Raw genomic sequence first — 17,803 nt, forward strand, 5'->3', positions numbered from 1 at the left:
TCCTAGTTCTTATGTTCCATAGATGAGAGAAATCATATGATAATTGTCTTTCTCTGCTTGACTTATTTCACTTAGCATTATCTCCTCCAGTGCCGTCCATGTTGCAGCAAATGTTGAGAATTCGTTCTTTCTGATAGCTGAGTAATATTCCATTGTATATATGGACCACAGCTTCTTAATCCAGTCATCTGTTGAAGGGCATCTCGGCTCCTTCCATGATTTGGCTATTGTGGACAATGCAGCTATGAACATTGGGGTGCATATGGCCCTTCTCTTTACTACGTCTGTATCTTTGGGGTAAACACCCAGTAGTGCAATGGCTGGGTCATAGGGTAGTTCAATTTTTAACTTTTTAAGGGACCTCCACACTGTTTTCCAGAGTGGCTGTACCAACTTGCATTCCCACCAACAATGTAGGAGGGATCCCCTTTCTCCACATCCTCTCCAACAATTGTTGTTTCTTGCCTTGTCTATCTTTGCCATTCTAACTGGCGTAAGGTGGTATCTCAGTGTGGTTTTGATTTGAATTTCCCTGATGGCTAATGATTTTGAACATTTTTTCATGTGTCTGTTAGCCATTTGTATGTCTTCATTGGAAAAGTGTCTGTTCATATCTTCTGCCCATTTTATGATTTGTTTATTTGTTTCTCGCGTATTGAGTTTGAGAAGTTCTTTGTAGATCTTGGAAACCAGTCTTTTATCTGTAGTATCATTTGCAAATATCTTCTCCCATTCCGTGGGCTGCCTCTTAGTTTTTTTGACTGTTTCCTTGGCTGTGCAGAAGCTTTTTATCTTGATGAAGTCCCACAAGTTCATTTTATCTTTTGTTTCTCAACCTGGAGAATTCTCAACCTGGAGAATTCTTCGGCCTGAATGGTGGTGAAGTCCTCGCCCAAACACCTGCTCTTACCATCGCTCTGCCTGCCCTACAGAACCTCTCCACACCGCTAAGCCTGCTTAGCACGGCCTCAGACCTCTCCCACCTCTCTGCCCCGGGCTGTCCGTCCGAGCACTTCCTGGCTGCCAGGGGAAGTCCTGATGGGCCTGCAAGTCCTTGCTCCCCCTGTCTGAACATGACCTGCCACCCCACCCCTCCCAGCCTATCCCCAGGCCTGCCTGTGTCCGCCAGCAGGCGGGAAGGCCGCAGCACCACGGTGTGGCCTGCTGGCCTGTGGTTGTCGGCATTCGACTGCTGACAGGCAGGTCACCACTTGCTGGGTCCCCATGAGCAGAGGGAAGCGTGCTGGCAGAGTAGGAGCCTGCCGTGTCCATGAGCCTCCGGCTGGGGCTGAGCGAGGCGCATCAGAGTGCCTATTCCTCGTCCTGCTGCTCTGACAGGGCTCCTAGGCAAAGGGGATGGCGGTATCTATGTATGTAAAAGACATCTGGGGACAAGGGAGACCATTTTAGGTGCCTCCAGAGGGCAAAGTGAGAAGCAGTGGGTAGAAGGTGCCAGGATGCTGATCTTCGCTCAGGCTGAGGGGAAGAAGCTTTCTGTTGTCACATCACCCAGTGGGGGCCGGCTGCCTAGGGAGGAAGTGAGCTGCTGACGGAACGAGCTCACATTAAGCGGCACTGCCCACGAGAGAGGCAGAACAGCACAGTGCTTAGAGCAGAGTCCCTGGTGCTTAACTGGGTTCCAAGTGCGGATTTGCTGCCTATTAGCTCTGTGACCATGGGCAAGTGATATCACCTCTCTGAGCCTCAGTTTCCTCATCTGTGAAACGGGGGTGATGATACTGTCTACGTCATAGGACTGTAGTGAGGATGAAGCAAGTTAGTACACGTGAGTGCTCAATAAAGCGTGACATGCACAGCAGGGGCCCCACACTCATGGCGCGCAGACATTGTAGCCCTTCGCCCCTGTGAACCCCTACCCTCCGTACAGTAACCTCAGCAGAGGCCCTGCCATTCTCCCCATTTNGGGAAGGCCGCAGCACCACGGTGTGGCCTGCTGGCCTGTGGTTGTCGGCATTCGACTGCTGACAGGCAGGTCACCACTTGCTGGGTCCCCATGAGCAGAGGGAAGCGTGCTGGCAGAGTAGGAGCCTGCCGTGTCCATGAGCCTCCGGCTGGGGCTGAGCGAGGCGCATCAGAGTGCCTATTCCTCGTCCTGCTGCTCTGACAGGGCTCCTAGGCAAAGGGGATGGCGGTATCTATGTATGTAAAAGACATCTGGGGACAAGGGAGACCATTTTAGGTGCCTCCAGAGGGCAAAGTGAGAAGCAGTGGGTAGAAGGTGCCAGGATGCTGATCTTCGCTCAGGCTGAGGGGAAGAAGCTTTCTGTTGTCACATCACCCAGTGGGGGCCGGCTGCCTAGGGAGGAAGTGAGCTGCTGACGGAACGAGCTCACATTAAGCGGCACTGCCCACGAGAGAGGCAGAACAGCACAGTGCTTAGAGCAGAGTCCCTGGTGCTTAACTGGGTTCCAAGTGCGGATTTGCTGCCTATTAGCTCTGTGACCATGGGCAAGTGATATCACCTCTCTGAGCCTCAGTTTCCTCATCTGTGAAACGGGGGTGATGATACTGTCTACGTCATAGGACTGTAGTGAGGATGAAGCAAGTTAGTACACGTGAGTGCTCAATAAAGCGTGACATGCACAGCAGGGGCCCCACACTCATGGCGCGCAGACATTGTAGCCCTTCGCACCTGTGAACCCCTACCCTCCGTACAGTAACCTCAGCAGAGGCCCTGCCATTCTCCCCATTTTCCAGGTGAGGAAACGGAGTGAGGAGCACGGTAAGTGGAGAGTCAGGACTGAGCCCAGACAGTCTGGCTCCTGCCTGCTTTGAGATTCCGGCTCGGGGCTACGCAGAGGCCGTTCCCGCAGGTACTTGGGGTGGTGGCGGAGTGGCCAGGACTCAGAGAGGCACTCTCCTGCCAGGGATCCCTGACACAGCTGTGGCTGGGGCAGTCGTGTCTGGTCCTGTCAGGAGCGGGAACAAGGAGAACCGTGTTTCTCCGTGCCCATGTTGGGCGAGGGAGGGCCAGGTGCTCAGGTCCCAGCAGCGTCCCTGGCTCCTAGGCCCGGCTCTGAATGGGGCAGATTGTTCTGCTCTGTCGCGGGCAGCTCTGGGGGTGCCAGCTGGGCTCCCTCAGAGGAGACGCAGCCTCCTGGATATGGGCCTGCCGCTTTGATCTGTCCTGCTTGGGGCTCCCTCCTGGCCCCTGCTTAGCCAGCATGCGGGGCCTGAATCTGGCTCAGGCGGCACGGAGCCCTGGTTCATGGTCGCCTCTCTCCTGCAGCATTGGGCTCAAAATGGCTACTGCACTGCCAGAGCCCACAGCTCCCAGGGAGGCAAGAGAGAGGAGTCACTCTGGGATTGGCCTGCGGCTGCACCTGAGCTACTCAGAGCCCTTCCCTGGAATTTAGGGTGAAGTTGGGGGGGTGGAGTGGGCTCCCCAAAGCAAATTCTTGGTCCTTTGGCTAGAGAAGGCGCACATGGATGCCCAGAGGGTGGCCAGTGACAGGGGTCCCATGGGGAGGGCTGTGTTTCAGCCCCAAAATCTACTCAGCCTTCCCCCGAGAAGGCAGTTACCCTTTCTGAGCTGGAGGATGGACAGGAAAGCCCTTTACAAAGCATAGTGTGGTGTCTTGTAAGAAGTGATCATATCCTGCATTTCTGTCTGGGGGCCTCCTCGTCACCCCCAGTCTCGCCTCCAGCGGCCTTCCCTGCCTGCCCCTGTGCCCCATGGTGCTTACCTCCTTTTGCCCTCCGTGGTGATGGGGGGACCGTGATGTGTGGGGACTGGGGGGCCGCCCCCTCCGCCACTGCTGTTTCGTCGTCATTTAGTGACACAGGTGTGCCATTTTGCCTGCCGGTGAGACTGTGAGCTTGGGAGGATGAGACGGTGTCTTCTTCTCCCTTCTGCCTGTCTGTCTGTCCCACTTCTCACCAGCCACCCCAGGGGTACGCATGTAGGAAGGACCTGACAAGTGCCACGCGCTTTCTCTGCAGGTTTGAGAAGATGGTCAGTGGCATGTACTTGGGGGAGCTGGTGCGACTGATCCTGGTCAAGATGGCCAAGGAGAGCCTCTTGTTTGAAGGGCGGANTGTATTGAGTTTGAGAAGTTCTTTGTAGATCTTGGATACCAGTCTTTTATCTGTAGTATCATTTGCAAATATCTTCTCCCATTCCGTGGGCTGCCTCTTAGTTTTTTTGACTGTTTCCTTGGCTGTGCAGAAGCTTTTTATCTTGATGAAGTCCCACAAGTTCATTTTATCTTTTGTTTCTCAACCTGGAGAATTCTCAACCTGGAGAATTCTTCGGCCTGAATGGTGGTGAAGTCCTCGCCCAAACACCTGCTCTTACCATCGCTCTGCCTGCCCTACAGAACCTCTCCACACCGCTAAGCCTGCTTAGCACGGCCTCAGACCTCTCCCACCTCTCTGCCCCGGGCTGTCCGTCCGAGCACTTCCTGGCTGCCAGGGGAAGTCCTGATGGGCCTGCAAGTCCTTGCTCCCCCTGTCTGAACATGACCTGCCACCCCACCCCTCCCAGCCTATCCCCAGGCCTGCCTGTGTCCGCCAGCAGGCGGGAAGGCCGCAGCACCACGGTGTGGCCTGCTGGCCTGTGGTTGTCGGCATTCGACTGCTGACAGGCAGGTCACCACTTGCTGGGTCCCCATGAGCAGAGGGAAACGTGCTGGCGGAGTAGGAGCCTGCCGTGTCCATGAGCCTCCGGCTGGGGCTGAGCGAGGCGCATCAGAGTGCCTATTCCTTGTCCTGCTGCTCTGACAGGGCTCCTAGGCAAAGGGGATGGCGGTATCTATGTATGTAAAAGACATCTGGGGACAAGGGAGACCATTTTAGGTGCCTCCAGAGGGCAAAGTGAGAAGCAGTGGGTAGAAGGTGCCAGGATGCTGATCTTCGCTCAGGCTGAGGGGAAGAAGCTTTCTGTTGTCACATCACCCAGTGGGGGCCGGCTGCCTAGGGAGGAAGTGAGCTGCTGACGGGACGAGCTCACATTAAGCGGCACTGCCCACGAGAGAGGCAGAACAGCACAGTGCTTAGAGCAGAGTCCCTGGTGCTTAACTGGGTTCCAAGTGCGGATTTGCTGCCTATTAGCTCTGTGACCATGGGCAAGTGATATCACCTCTCTGAGCCTCAGTTTCCTCATCTGTGAAACGGGGGTGATGATACTGTCTACGTCATAGGACTGTAGTGAGGATGAAGCAAGTTAGTACACGTGAGTGCTCAATAAAGCGTGACATGCACAGCAGGGGCCCCACACTCATGGCGCGCAGACATTGTAGCCCTTCGCCCCTGTGAACCCCTACCCTCCGTACAGTAACCTCAGCAGAGGCCCTGCCATTCTCCCCATTTTCCAGGTGAGGAAACGGAGTGAGGAGCACGGTAAGTGGAGAGTCAGGACTGAGCCCAGACAGTCTGGCTCCTGCCTGCTTTGAGATTCCGGCTCGGGGCTACACAGAGGCCGTTCCCGCAGGTACTTGGGGTGGTGGCGGAGTGGCCAGGACTCAGAGAGGCACTCTCCTGCCAGGGATCCCTGACACAGCTGTGGCTGGGGCAGTCGTGTCTGGTCCTGTCAGGAGCGGGAACAAGGAGAACCGTGTTTCTCCGTGCCCATGTTGGGCGAGGGAGGGCCAGGTGCTCAGGTCCCAGCAGCGTCCCTGGCTCCTAGGCCCGGCTCTGAATGGGGCAGATTGTTCTGCTCTGTCGCGGGCAGCTCTGGGGGTGCCAGCTGGGCTCCCTCAGAGGAGACGCAGCCTCCTGGATATGGGCCTGCCGCTTTGATCTGTCCTGCTTGGGGCTCCCTCCTGGCCCCTGCTTAGCCAGCATGCGGGGCCTGAATCTGGCTCAGGCGGCACGGAGCCCTGGTTCATGGTCGCCTCTCTCCTGCAGCATTGGGCTCAAAATGGCTACTGCACTGCCAGAGCCCACAGCTCCCAGGGAGGCAAGAGAGAGAAGGAGTCACTCTGGGATTGGCCTGCGGCTGTACCTGAGCTACTCAAGAGCCCTTCCCTGGAATTTAGGGTGAAGTTGGGGGGGTGGAGTGGGCTCCCCAAAGCAAATTCTTGGTCCTTTGGCTAGAGAAGGCGCACATGGATGCCCAGAGGGTGGCCAGCAACAGGGGTCCCATGGGGAGGGCTGTGTTTCAGCCCCAAAATCTACTCAGCCTTCCCCCGAGAAGGCAGTTACCCTTTCTGAGCTGGAGGATGGACAGGAAAGCCCTTTACAAAGCATAGTGTGCTGTCTTGTAAGAAGTGATCATATCCTGCATTTCTGTCTGGGGGCCTCCTCGTCACCCCCAGTCTCGCCTCCAGCGGCCTTCCCTGCCTGCCCCCGTGCCCCATGGTGCTTACCTCCTTTTGCCCTCCGTGGTGATGGGGGGACCGTGATGTTTGGGGACTGGGGGGCCGCCCCCTCCGCCACTGCTGTTTCGTCGTCATTTAGTGACACAGGTGTGCCGTTTTGCCTGCCGGTGAGACTGTGAGCTTGGGAGGATGAGACGGTGTCTTCTTCTCCCTTCTGCCTGTCTGTCTGTCCCACTTCTCACCAGCCACCCCAGGGGTACGCATGTAGGAAGGACCTGACAAGTGCCACGCGCTTTCTCTGCAGGTTTGAGAAGATGGTCAGTGGCATGTACTTGGGGGAGCTGGTGCGACTGATCCTGGTCAAGATGGCCAAGGAGAGCCTCTTGTTTGAAGGGCGGATCACCCCCGAGCTGCTCACCAGGGGGAAGTTCAAGACCAGCGACGTGTCAGCCATTGAGAAGTAGGTGCTGCCCCTCAGGGCCTTCTCTTTTCCTTCACTCCACCCCCCACCCCTGCCCACCCACACGGGGGAGATTAAAGTCCAGGGAACTGATGATTCTAGTGGTGAACGAGGAGCTCACTGAGCCTGGGGCCTGGGTTTGGAAGGCCCCTGGGACATAGGAGGACCTTCTCCAGACTCTGTTCCAGGGAACCCTGGTGACCTCAAGATAATTGGGTATTCCCTGAAGAAGGGGTTCTTTGGCTAATAGGATTGGGAAATATTGCATATTTATCCTCTAAATGGAAGATATCCTCTAAAAGAAAACCCAGTTCACTTTGGTTAACTTATAATTTCCCAAACTTCTTTTTTTTTGAGAGAGAGAGAGCACACAAACAAGAGCACGTATGTGAGCGGGGGTGGCGGGGACGAGAGAGAGAATCCCAAGCAGCCAAACAGGCTCCGTGCCCAGTGTGGAGCCCAACTTGAGGCTCAATCCCACGACCCTGAGATCATGACCTGAGCAGAAATCAAGAGTTGGATGCTTAACCGACTGAGCCACCCAGGTGTCCCAATTTCCCAAACTTCTTTTGTGCCAGAAACGCCTTCCCCCTTCTCTCACCTGTTAACAGCCAGATGTGTTCCCTGGCACAAGTTTGAGAAACATTGGTTAATAGCTGAGACAGGGCAGATAGATGGGGGGGACAGAGTCCAGCCACCTGACTGCTGCCTTTCGGCTTCACCAGGAGAAACCCAGACTTCTCGGCCTCAGCTGTGACTTGTGGGCCTGCACCCTGAGAGGAAGAGGGTAAACTTGACCCCAGGGCAGTCTGATGGGGTTGGGCACCTCCAAGCCTGAAGGACTCCAATCCTGTGGCTGGCCTCGTGGGCCACCAGGCTCCGTTCCTGGTTCGGAGACGTGCAGCCATGCAAGGCCACCTGCTGAAAGATGGAGCTAGCTGGGGGCTAGAGATGCCCTTTCGTCTCTGCACGAAGCTTGTGCTGGAGACTCGCGTCGAGCCAGTGGCTTCCTAGCTCTGGCTCCTGGGGGCAGGTGCAGATCAGCTGGCTGCAGTTAGAGGGGGCGGCTCTGGACATTGGAAGGGGTTTATGTGGACTCACTCCTCTGTCACATCCCTGGACACTTACCCTCGGATCACTCTCCTTCGGAAGCCGTTGGGGCAGAGCGACTGTTGGCCAGGCACCATGATTCAGAGTTTCCAGATGTCTCTCTTCTCAAGCCTCCCAGCTAGATACCGGGGTGGGGGTGGGGGGCAGAAGTTTCACGGCGTGTCTTCAGAGTCATTGACAGAGTCAGGAAATGCCTACCTTCCTTTTGGCCTGCTTCTGGTGTTGGCTCTTTGGTTACCAAGAAACAAAAGCCCACTTGAACTAGCTCAAGAAAGCATCTATATTGTCCTAAAGGCTGTCTCAACAAAACCCGAGCATCCTATCAGGCAGACGTTCAAAGCATTCTCTGTAAAATCAGCAGTAAGACAGTATCACCCGTTCTTATTTAGCATTGTCCTGGACTCTTAGCCAGGGTTAAAAAAAAGAAGAAGAAGAAAAGAAATTAAAAGCATAAGAATAAAAAAAAAAAGAGGAAGTAAATTTATCATTATTTGCAGATGTTAATTGTCAGTGTGGGACACCAGAAATAATCTAGACAAGTGAATAGAGTAACAAGGGTTTAGGGAGTTGTCTGCAGATAAGAGACAAAAGTCAACTGTATTTCTGTATATTGGCAATAATGAAAATATGTATGTTTTTAAATAAGCCTTTTATTTTAGATCTATTTTTAGACTTACAGAAAAATTGCAAAGATGGTATAGAGTGGTCCCGTGTGTCGCTGACTCCATTTTCCCCATTGTTAACATCTTACGTTACTATGGTACATGAAGGTGAAAAAAAGGAATATATATACACATATATATATGTATGTATATTACATATATATGTGTATATATATATTGTATACATATATGTATAAATATATACTCTCTATACCATAACATCTATAATAGTAACAAAACCCTAAAGTACGTCAGAATGAATCTAACAAAAGATACACAAAACAGGTATGCAGAAATTAAAATTTGGAAAACCTCAAGGAAAGGTGTGGAAGCATCCCAGGGTAACTCACAGACCTCACAAGCAGGAGGTTTGCCTGCGTCTCCTGAGCACCGAGCTCTGGGGCGGAGGCAGCTTTGTCTCACCTCCACGTCTCTCCATGTCCCTGGTGTGTCATAACCCAGCCCAGGACAGTTTTTTCTCTTATTACCTGGCATTTCTTATGGAGGAGGCTCCTTCGTGTGTCCTTCTCAGGCATTTGACTGTCTTAGACCCATACCACACACACGGGGTGAACGGACTTCACCTTTCCAGGACTCTGGAATGTCAGTGCTTTGCGCTGCCCGACATGGTCCTTAACTCACAGTTTTTGGCCTCTAACCTCACAGGAATAAGGAAGGCCTCCACAATGCCAAAGAAATCCTGACCCGCCTGGGAGTGGAGCCATCCGATGACGACTGTATTTCAGTCCAGCACGTGTGTACCATTGTCTCATTTCGCTCTGCCAACCTGGTGGCTGCAACGCTGGGCGCCATCTTGAACCGCCTTCGAGATAACAAGGGCACACCCAGGCTGCGGACCACGGTTGGTGTCGACGGGTCTCTTTACAAGACGCACCCACAGTGAGTCTGCCCTTTGCTGTCATTGGCACTCAGTGCCTGTCTGGGCTAAGGACTTCCTCCAAAGGTCAGACTTTTGCACCCAGTGAAGGTTTTTGGCGTACGAGACAATGTGTAGCTCTGGGCAGAAGGGTCAGAATTACCCACTTGAGAAGTACCTGACCCTCAGCCAATTCTCCTGGTGTTGCTTCCGTACTGTCATTTCCCCCTCATTTCTTAGGTCTTGTTAGAGATTTCTGTGGCTGCCAGGAACACTGGGTGGAATGTGTCTGTATCTTAAATTCTCTTGCTTATTCATATTTCGTTAGAGACCCTCATCCTCACTATAGCTGTGGTCATAGGTACGATGCCCACATTCTTGTTTTAAAAGCTCCTGTGAAGGGCCCCCCAAATCTCAGACATGCCTTTTTCCAACGGGCAGCTAGTTGATGCTTTGCATCTGAGAGCGGGCGGGAGATGCAAGTTGTAAGTGGTCCCTGTTGGTGATGAGGGGCTCCTTACCATGCTGCCTTCTTGTGTATTGAACCCCTTAGCTGCAAAAGCCTTTTGTGGCACCGAGAACATGGCTTGTACAGCTTTAAAAGGCTAAAGATGAAATCCTGAGTCTTTCTATACTATTAACAATAGCTGCCTGTGATGTGATTTTTTTGCACAAGACCTCAGATATTTTGCCGCTCCGTGTACAAAGTGCATGTGAAGTGGCCTCGTGGGACCTTCACAGCCAGTTCTAGTGACAGTTAAATTAATGTTGACTTAAATGGAAACCATTCTGTTACTGAGGGGGTAGGGTCTGAGCTCGTTACATGTCCTTATCTTCATAATTTTATTTCTTTGTATTTTTAAAGTATTTGTAAAATTTTTTAAAGATTTTATTTATTTATTTGAGAGAGAGAGAGGAGCACGAGTAGGGGGCAGAGGCAGAGGGAGAGGGAGACTCCCCCCCTGAGCAAGAAGCCCAATGGGGGGCTCGATCCCAGGACCCTGGGATCATGACCTGAGCCGAAAGCAGATGCTTAACCAACTGAGCCACCCAGGCACCCCGGTATTTGTAAAATTTTTGATAACAAAACTAGCTATTGTTTTGAAGGGTAGGTGGTTTCTTGGTAAATGTTTGGACAAGAAAGGGATTTGCAACATCACATTAGAATGTTGTTTAATTGTGGCAAAATACACAATATAGAATTTCCCACCCTAACCGTCTCTGAGCACACAGTTCAGTAGCGTTAAGCAGATCCACACTGCCGTGCAGCCGTCACCACCAGCCAGCTCCCAAACTCCTCGTCTGCGGTGTCCCATGTAAAACAAATGTGTTTTATTTCAGAAGTCACATGTATTTGGTTTAGAAACTTTAGATAGTTCAACAAATTACAAAGAGAATAGAAGTGAGTTTTCATCCTCCCCCCTGGCGTTGGTCACTGTTAATATTTTGGGGTTCTGGTTTCCCTGTTTCCTTTGGCGGGCAGCCTTCCGTCCTTACGACAGACCATAAACTTTGAGGAGGTTGTGTCTCCCTGAGTCCTAAAGTCCTCTTCTAGCCAATAAAGAATGTCCCGACTCTTGGGGGTGGAGGGAAAGGGCAAGTGAAAATAAAAAACAAGAGAGATTAGTCATGGAGCCCACCCCCAGCACCAGTAACCAATCCAGGCAATTGATGAACTCGTTCAGTTCCCACCACCCCGCTGTCTCCCAGATACTCTCCATCCTCACGGACTCCAAGGTGAAGTCACAGGCCCAAGGTCACCTGATGGGGGTGGCAGAGCTCGTCCTTGTCTCCTGATCGTGTAACTTCCAAACACTGGGCTCCAGACCACTGTGCTGTTAGCTCCTTGTCATGATGGAGAACAGAACCTTTTTGGACCCTCGATTTTCTGTATTTGATACTCATGTCATGATATGTGTGACTGTGGGCTATTTGCATTTTTCCTTTTTACTTCTTTGCATTTGCCAGCTTTTCTGCGGTGCATGTGTATGACTTGGGTGACGAGAAAATCAAGTCTAGAACATGGAATTCAGGTGTGGGGAAATGAAGGGGAACCAGAGCTCCCTGACAGATGGCTCAGTCTAACTATGGTGGCCTGCTCCCCTCCCCCGCCCCGCAGGTATTCCCGGCGTTTCCACAAGACTCTGAGGCGCTTGGTGCCCGACTCCGATGTGCGCTTCCTCCTCTCGGAGAGCGGCAGTGGCAAGGGGGCGGCCATGGTCACGGCGGTGGCCTACCGCCTGGCGGAGCAGCACCGGCAGATAGAGGAGACCCTGGCCCACTTCCGCCTCACCAAGGACATGCTGCTGGAGGTGAAGAAGAGGATGCGGGCCGAGATGGATATGGGCCTGAGGAAGCAGACGCACGAGAAGGCCGTGGTCAAGATGCTACCCTCCTTTGTCCGGAGCACGCCAGACGGGACTGGTGAGGACCTCCGCTGGGGGCTGACACACCCCTCCTGCTTCTCCCACCGGGGGCCGAGTGGGGCTGCAGGGAAGGCGCGTCTCCCGTGGATGTGTTTACTTTGGCAAGGACGAGGAACGCATTCAAAGCCCCCTGCTTTCCGTTTCTACCACTGACTTGCCCCGTGTGTGACCCAGGGCCCTTGACTTGCCCTGGATCTGGCCTCCCAGGCAAGCACCATCTCTAAAACCGCAGTCCTGCTCGGAATCCGAAAGTGTCCTTAAAACAGTGAAACTGGGTCAGTCCCACAGCACCGGGATTGCTGTAGGTTCCCTCACAGAGTCACCAGCGGAAGGCTAGGTACCCAGGGCAGCCTTCCTAAGGCCTGACGTGGTGTACGGGAGGCAGACAGGGGCCTGGGGCTCCAGGCAGATCAGAGAACAGAATCCAACCCTTAACGCTGACCTTGCTGAGCGCTCTGGAGAGCCTGAGGGGCTTCTCGGGTGGGTCCTTGAAATTAGATTTGTGATATGAATTAGGTCCCATGTGTAAGTTACTTAGGATTGTGTTATATCCTTGCATTCGAAGGCACCCTCAAAGCTAGTGGCTTAAAACAGAACCAGCTCTTACTGCTTCCCCGGGCCAGGCTCGGCCGGTGTCCGCTGGACGCGTTCCTGAGTCTGCGGTTGCTGGTGGGTCAGCCCGGAGGCCTCGCTCACACATCCGGCAGTCGGCACTCAGCGAGGGGGCAGGAGTGCCTGGCCGTGCATCTCATCCTGCAGCAGGCCGCCGGGCTTGTCCACGTGGTAGCACCAGGGTCCACGAGAGAGAGGAAGGACTTCAAAGGCTCTTGGAGGCCTAGGCTGGGACTGGCTCAGCTTTGCTTCTGCCACACTCTGTCGGCCAAAGCGAGTCATAAGGCTGGGCAGGAGCCAAGGGGAGGAGGAATAGACTCCATCTTTTGATGGGAAGAACTGCAGAGTCACTTTGCAGAGGAAAAGTACAGGGAAGAGAATGACTGCACATTTTTACAAACACTCTACACATTGATAGAAACTACTAAATTCTGTGCGAGCTTCCCCAGAATCGGGTCACTGTTGCCATGCTTTTCAGTAACCCTGGGGGATTTTGTTTGTTTGTTTATTGTGACAGGTGGGTCATCCATCCGTCTTTTGTCCTAGTGTGGCTCGAAGGCTGTGGTGGTCAGTGAGTTCGTGCCCACCCTCCCCGAGCCTGAGCAGTGTGCTGGAGGGAGCAGAAGCTGAACCTTCTCCCCCATATTTAATGTCGGGGCTCAAGTCTTGGGGTTACTGGCTGCCAAGAAGCACTTAACTGTTTTTTATGTTCTTTTATGTTCTTGACCGTAATAGAGCATGGTGACTTCTTGGCCCTTGATCTTGGAGGAACAAATTTCCGTGTCCTGCTGGTGAAAATCCGCAGTGGGAAAAAGAGAACAGTGGAAATGCACAACAAGATCTATGCCATTCCCATTGAAATCATGCAGGGCACTGGGGAAGAGGTGAGACAGTTTTGCTTTCATACTATGATGGCACACGTGTGTCACACGTCCAGTGGCATCGGTGGTCCCCCCAAACCAGCCACGGGGTGCACATAGCTCTGCCGTTGTGTCCTTGTGGCCTGAAAGCATCGGGCCCCTTCAGCAATGCTGGGCTTCTTGTGCTCAGGGGGCTGCAGATTCCATGTGTTGGTGCATGTGTGCATGTGTGTGCGTGGAAACGTGTCCTTGTACACGTACACCGAAGCATGAAACCAGAGAGCACAGGTAATCCCTTCTTTCCTCCTACAGCTGTTTGACCACATCGTCTCCTGCATTTCTGACTTCCTGGACTACATGGGGATCAAAGGCCCCAAAATGCCTCTGGGCTTCACGTTCTCCTTCCCCTGCAAGCAGACGAGCCTGGATGCGGTAAGTGTCTTTCCTGCAGACGCCGAGCAGTGCTGGCTCTTGCGGCTTCCTCCAGCCTCACCTGTCCCCTCGATGTCGGGAACAGCTCACACATCACAGTGGATTGACCCAGGCTTTATGTCATGTCCTCCAGTTCATCTTAAGACCCTTCTTTATTCTTTTTTTTTTTTTTTATCATTTGGAGCACCCACCTCTTCCGGGAAGCCCCCTGGTCCCCTAGGCAAAAGTATCTCCCCTTCCTCAGTGTTCCCTCTTCCATTCAATGTTATAGCACTTTTTTCATAATGATTAGTGATTGTGTCTTTCTTTCCTGCTGTGTCAGGTGCTCCTTGAGCAAGGACCTGTATCCCCCCACCTCCATGCCCTAGCACAGAGTTTTATCAATGGAGATACTTTTTTTTTTTTAAGATTTTATTTTATTTTATTTATTCGACAGAGATAGAGACAGCCAGCGAGAGAGGGAACACAAGCAGGGGGAGTGGGAGAGGAAGAAGCAGGCTCCTAGTGGAGCAGGGAGCCCGATGCGGGGCTCGATCCCAGAACTCTGGGATCATGACCTGAGCTGAAGGCAGACGCTTAAGGACTGTGCCACCCAGGCGCCCCTAGAGGGAGATCCTTAATAAAGGTTCAATAAATGGAATGAAGCAGGGTCTGGGGTCAGGGCTCAAGCGCCTGCCGAGTACTAAATGCAGGGTATGGAGTGGAAGGTGACAGCTCCTGTCCTCAGGGGGCCAACAGTCTAATGGAGGATCCCAGCCTTACACCCGCAGCTCAGCACTCGGCTGAGGGCTGTTGGTGGCAGGTGGTGGGGGGAACCCAGCAGAGGGAGCTGGTTGTACGGAGTCACAGAGGCAAGATGGAGCCTGTCATGGCTGGAGGAGTGACGGGGACCTCCTCGTGTCACGGGTGGGGGTGTGGCCAGGGAGGGGGCCATCAGAGCGCACGAACCCTAGGATTTAAGGCAAATGATGTGCAGTACTAGGGAGGCTAGGTGCCACCTGCTTCTAGAAGCCAGTTAATCAACCCCGTGTGCTGACTTGGGGCTTTTTCCTCTTAAGCCCTTTTATATCTCAGCAGTTAGATCCATATAAACTTGGGTTTTGAAGTTTTTATAGGTCTGCATTGTTTAAGGAGTTCGCTTATACTGTCACCTGTGTTCATGGTAGTGAGTTACACGGGCAGATGCTGAACTTCATTCAAACTGGAAGTTCACTGTAGGCAGTAACAGTGTTCCTAAAAATGTGCATTTCTCCACTTACGTTGTTGGCAGACTGTTCTTTAGGGGAACTAGTTGGTTATACCAGGGGCCGCACCATTGTCCTTCTATGCCTCAGTTTTGCCATCTGTGAAATGGGCATTATGGACCAGACAGCCGTGGGGATGGTTAGGAGGGGGCGGGCCTGTGAAGGGCTCCTTCTCTGTTACTGCTTTGGGCCTCAGATGCTCTAAGCTAGTCTCTCTGTAAGTTGTCAGCAGATGTTTACTCAGGAGGGAGGGAGTAAAATGTTATATTCTGCCCAGAAAGGCTCATTACACAGCACTCTCCTGGTGCCTTTCCTGTTTCAGGGAATCTTGATCACCTGGACCAAGGGTTTTAAGGCAACCGACTGCGTGGGGCACGATGTAGCAACATTACTAAGGGAAGCGATAAAAAGGAGAGAGGTAACTATGAAAAGGTTGTTTTTACAAATCTTCACTGTTTGAGGGGTTATAAAAATTGTCCTTGATGGGTCGTAAAGAAGTCAAACAATACAGAAGCGTGTGTGACCTGGGTTAGAGGATTCCCTAAACTGTCAGCGGTTAAAACGGAGGTGAGCGGTTTTCTGTTGTTAAAGGATAGTTTAAGAAAGGTAAAAGTCATGACTCTCCGACAGCTTGAAAAACAGAAGAGCAACCCCCTGCGGCCGGGCACGGGCTGGCGCTGTCGGTCAGCCTTGGGGCCTGTTGTTGAGCACAACGCGTCCCTCCATAACTGATGATTAGACAAGAAGAGACAAGTCTGTGCTCACGTCAGCGCTCAGCGCACACTCAGAGAATTGCCCTGCTCTTGGACAGCCTCCAGGCCAGGGCGAGCCGCACTCTGAGCCCTCCCTAAAACCATCAGCCCAGGCTCGATCCTGGAGGAGGAGCTTTCTAACCCGTCCCGAGATGCCCCACGAGGTGTGTTGCCCGTGCGGCACCCAGTCCCTATGCCCAGCGCTGTTTGACTGCAGGTGTGTTTCTGGTGGTCTTTGGCTGGAGGACATTGACAAAATATAAAATGGAAAATTCCAAAGATTTTGCTTGACTTATTAATGAGGGAATTAGAAAAAAAAAAAAAGTTTAAATTCCTCTAGTTCGAAAGAGCAGCCAAATGCACAGGCAGTGGGGAAGGCTGACGTGAATGGGTTTTGAAAGAGGGATTGGTTGCACTCGGCAGAGTACCTGCCGACCTACTTTTGCCCATGTCACCACTCTTCACGTGAGCATTCTTCCAACCGATGTTCTGTGCAGAGACCAGCACTCGAACGCACATTCTGTAGCGGGACTCCTACCGTATGTACTCTATTACAACTTGCTTATTTCATTTAATGTGAAACAGGCATCTTGTCTTGTCACCACATAGAGACCAACCTCCTCCTTTTCCATGGCCGCACAGCATTCCAGTGGTTGCTGGAACCTGTGTCTTACCTAGGTTCATACATAGCCCCTTTTGATCTATATTTGGGTTCTCTTTCTGGTCCTTGCAAGCCACGCAGTAAAGTATCTTCGTGAGCTGTGTGGCTGTTTCAGAAGGACGGGTTCTGAGGAGTGGGTTTGGTAGTCCCGTTTTGCCTTCTGGAAGGCTGTTAACACTCTAAACTCCTAAGAGAGAGAGCTATTTGGCCTTAGTCCCTTGTCTTTTGTCCAGTCAGCAGTGCCCACCAGGCTGCCTCTGTGGTACTCAGCATCGTCTGTGAAATGGGTAGAGGGCTTCCTTCCTTTAGATCTCCAGTGTCAGGTACATCAGTATTAGTAGGTGTTTAGTCAGTGAAGGAATATTTAATTACCTGTTGAAGGCTGGTAAGGAAACTATTTCAGATGATGCATCAGGCAGTGCTGTCCCTCCCCTAAAGCCGTGTCCCTTTCTTTCCAAAGGAATTTGACCTGGACGTGGTGGCTGTGGTCAATGACACTGTGGGCACCATGATGACCTGTGCTTACGAGGAGCCTACCTGCGAGGTTGGACTCATCGTAGGTGGGTGTCCTGGAAAGTCTGTCTCTTCGGGGCAGGGAAGGCTGGGTTTTCCTGTTATGTGGGGCCATGAGCCAGCAGCTCAGTCCTCTGTGTAGGACACTGTATCTGTCCCTGTTGTCCCCTTACCACCTCAGAGTTTGGACCGAGGTTGCAGAGCTGTCCAGGGGACTTTCTCCTCCCCAACACTCACGCCAAGCCTCATGACCAGATTGTCACAATGGAGCTGTCCAGGAACGAGGCCCCAAGTGGCTCACATGGCTTGGATGGACAGGGTGGGAGTTCCTGGGGCTGGTCTGGCCATCAGGGCAACTACTGGGCTTATGGGGAGGCCACCAGGCAGGTGTTGAGGGGTGGGAGCCTGTGACTGGGAAGGCAACAGAGCCCTCCTTCTCCCCTGACTGTGAGCAAGGGCCAGAGAGTAGTCTCGGGCACCATTTTGCCTCTGGCAGCCACTGTCTGTGAGCAACCCCAGCCACTTTGGTGGGTCGCAGAGAGGTTGGCTCTGAGGGTTCCCTTATAGTTCAAAGCCGTGAGGGGTCTGGACTTGAGCATGTCATTCCTGAAACATACCAGTTCGGGCTGCGAGAAGACCATTTGTCCCACTGAGCCTGCTCCTGGTCAGGATGCTGGTGTCAGGATGCTGGGGGAAGGCCCTGTTTCTTGGCCAACCTCTGCAGGCCCTACCTGGATGAGGAGGGCTGGCAGCCCCGCCGGGCAGACCCTTTGCTAAGTGTCTGGGAGATGGGGAGAAGGCCCCTGAAGGCTGCCTTCCGGGTGCTCAGGAGTCCTTTTCATTTGTTAAGCCATTTTTGGCTCCTGAGGAAATTCTGAAAACTGGGGAGCAGCTGCAGGTGTAAGGTTTTGGG

At 52.8% G+C, this 17,803-nt stretch overlaps 1 protein-coding gene across 1 annotated transcript in view; it reads left to right on the top strand.

Annotated features, from left to right (window-relative positions):
* The window catches only part of HK1 (hexokinase 1), a 67,458-nt gene that overhangs the window by 40,227 nt on the left and 9,428 nt on the right, over positions 1-17,803 (top strand). Inside the window, exons 8-14 of the mRNA XM_011234262.3 lie at positions 6,586-6,741; positions 9,180-9,413; positions 11,510-11,814; positions 13,164-13,312; positions 13,601-13,720; positions 15,287-15,382; positions 16,838-16,937. Coding sequence (XP_011232564.2) covers positions 6,586-6,741; positions 9,180-9,413; positions 11,510-11,814; positions 13,164-13,312; positions 13,601-13,720; positions 15,287-15,382; positions 16,838-16,937 — 1,160 coding nt within the window. The remainder of the gene's footprint in view (positions 1-6,585; positions 6,742-9,179; positions 9,414-11,509; positions 11,815-13,163; positions 13,313-13,600; positions 13,721-15,286; positions 15,383-16,837; positions 16,938-17,803) is intronic.

Source organism: Ailuropoda melanoleuca, chromosome 6 (assembly GCF_002007445.2).
Source record: "Ailuropoda melanoleuca isolate Jingjing chromosome 6, ASM200744v2, whole genome shotgun sequence".
Classification (NCBI taxonomy): Eukaryota; Metazoa; Chordata; class Mammalia; order Carnivora; family Ursidae; genus Ailuropoda; species Ailuropoda melanoleuca.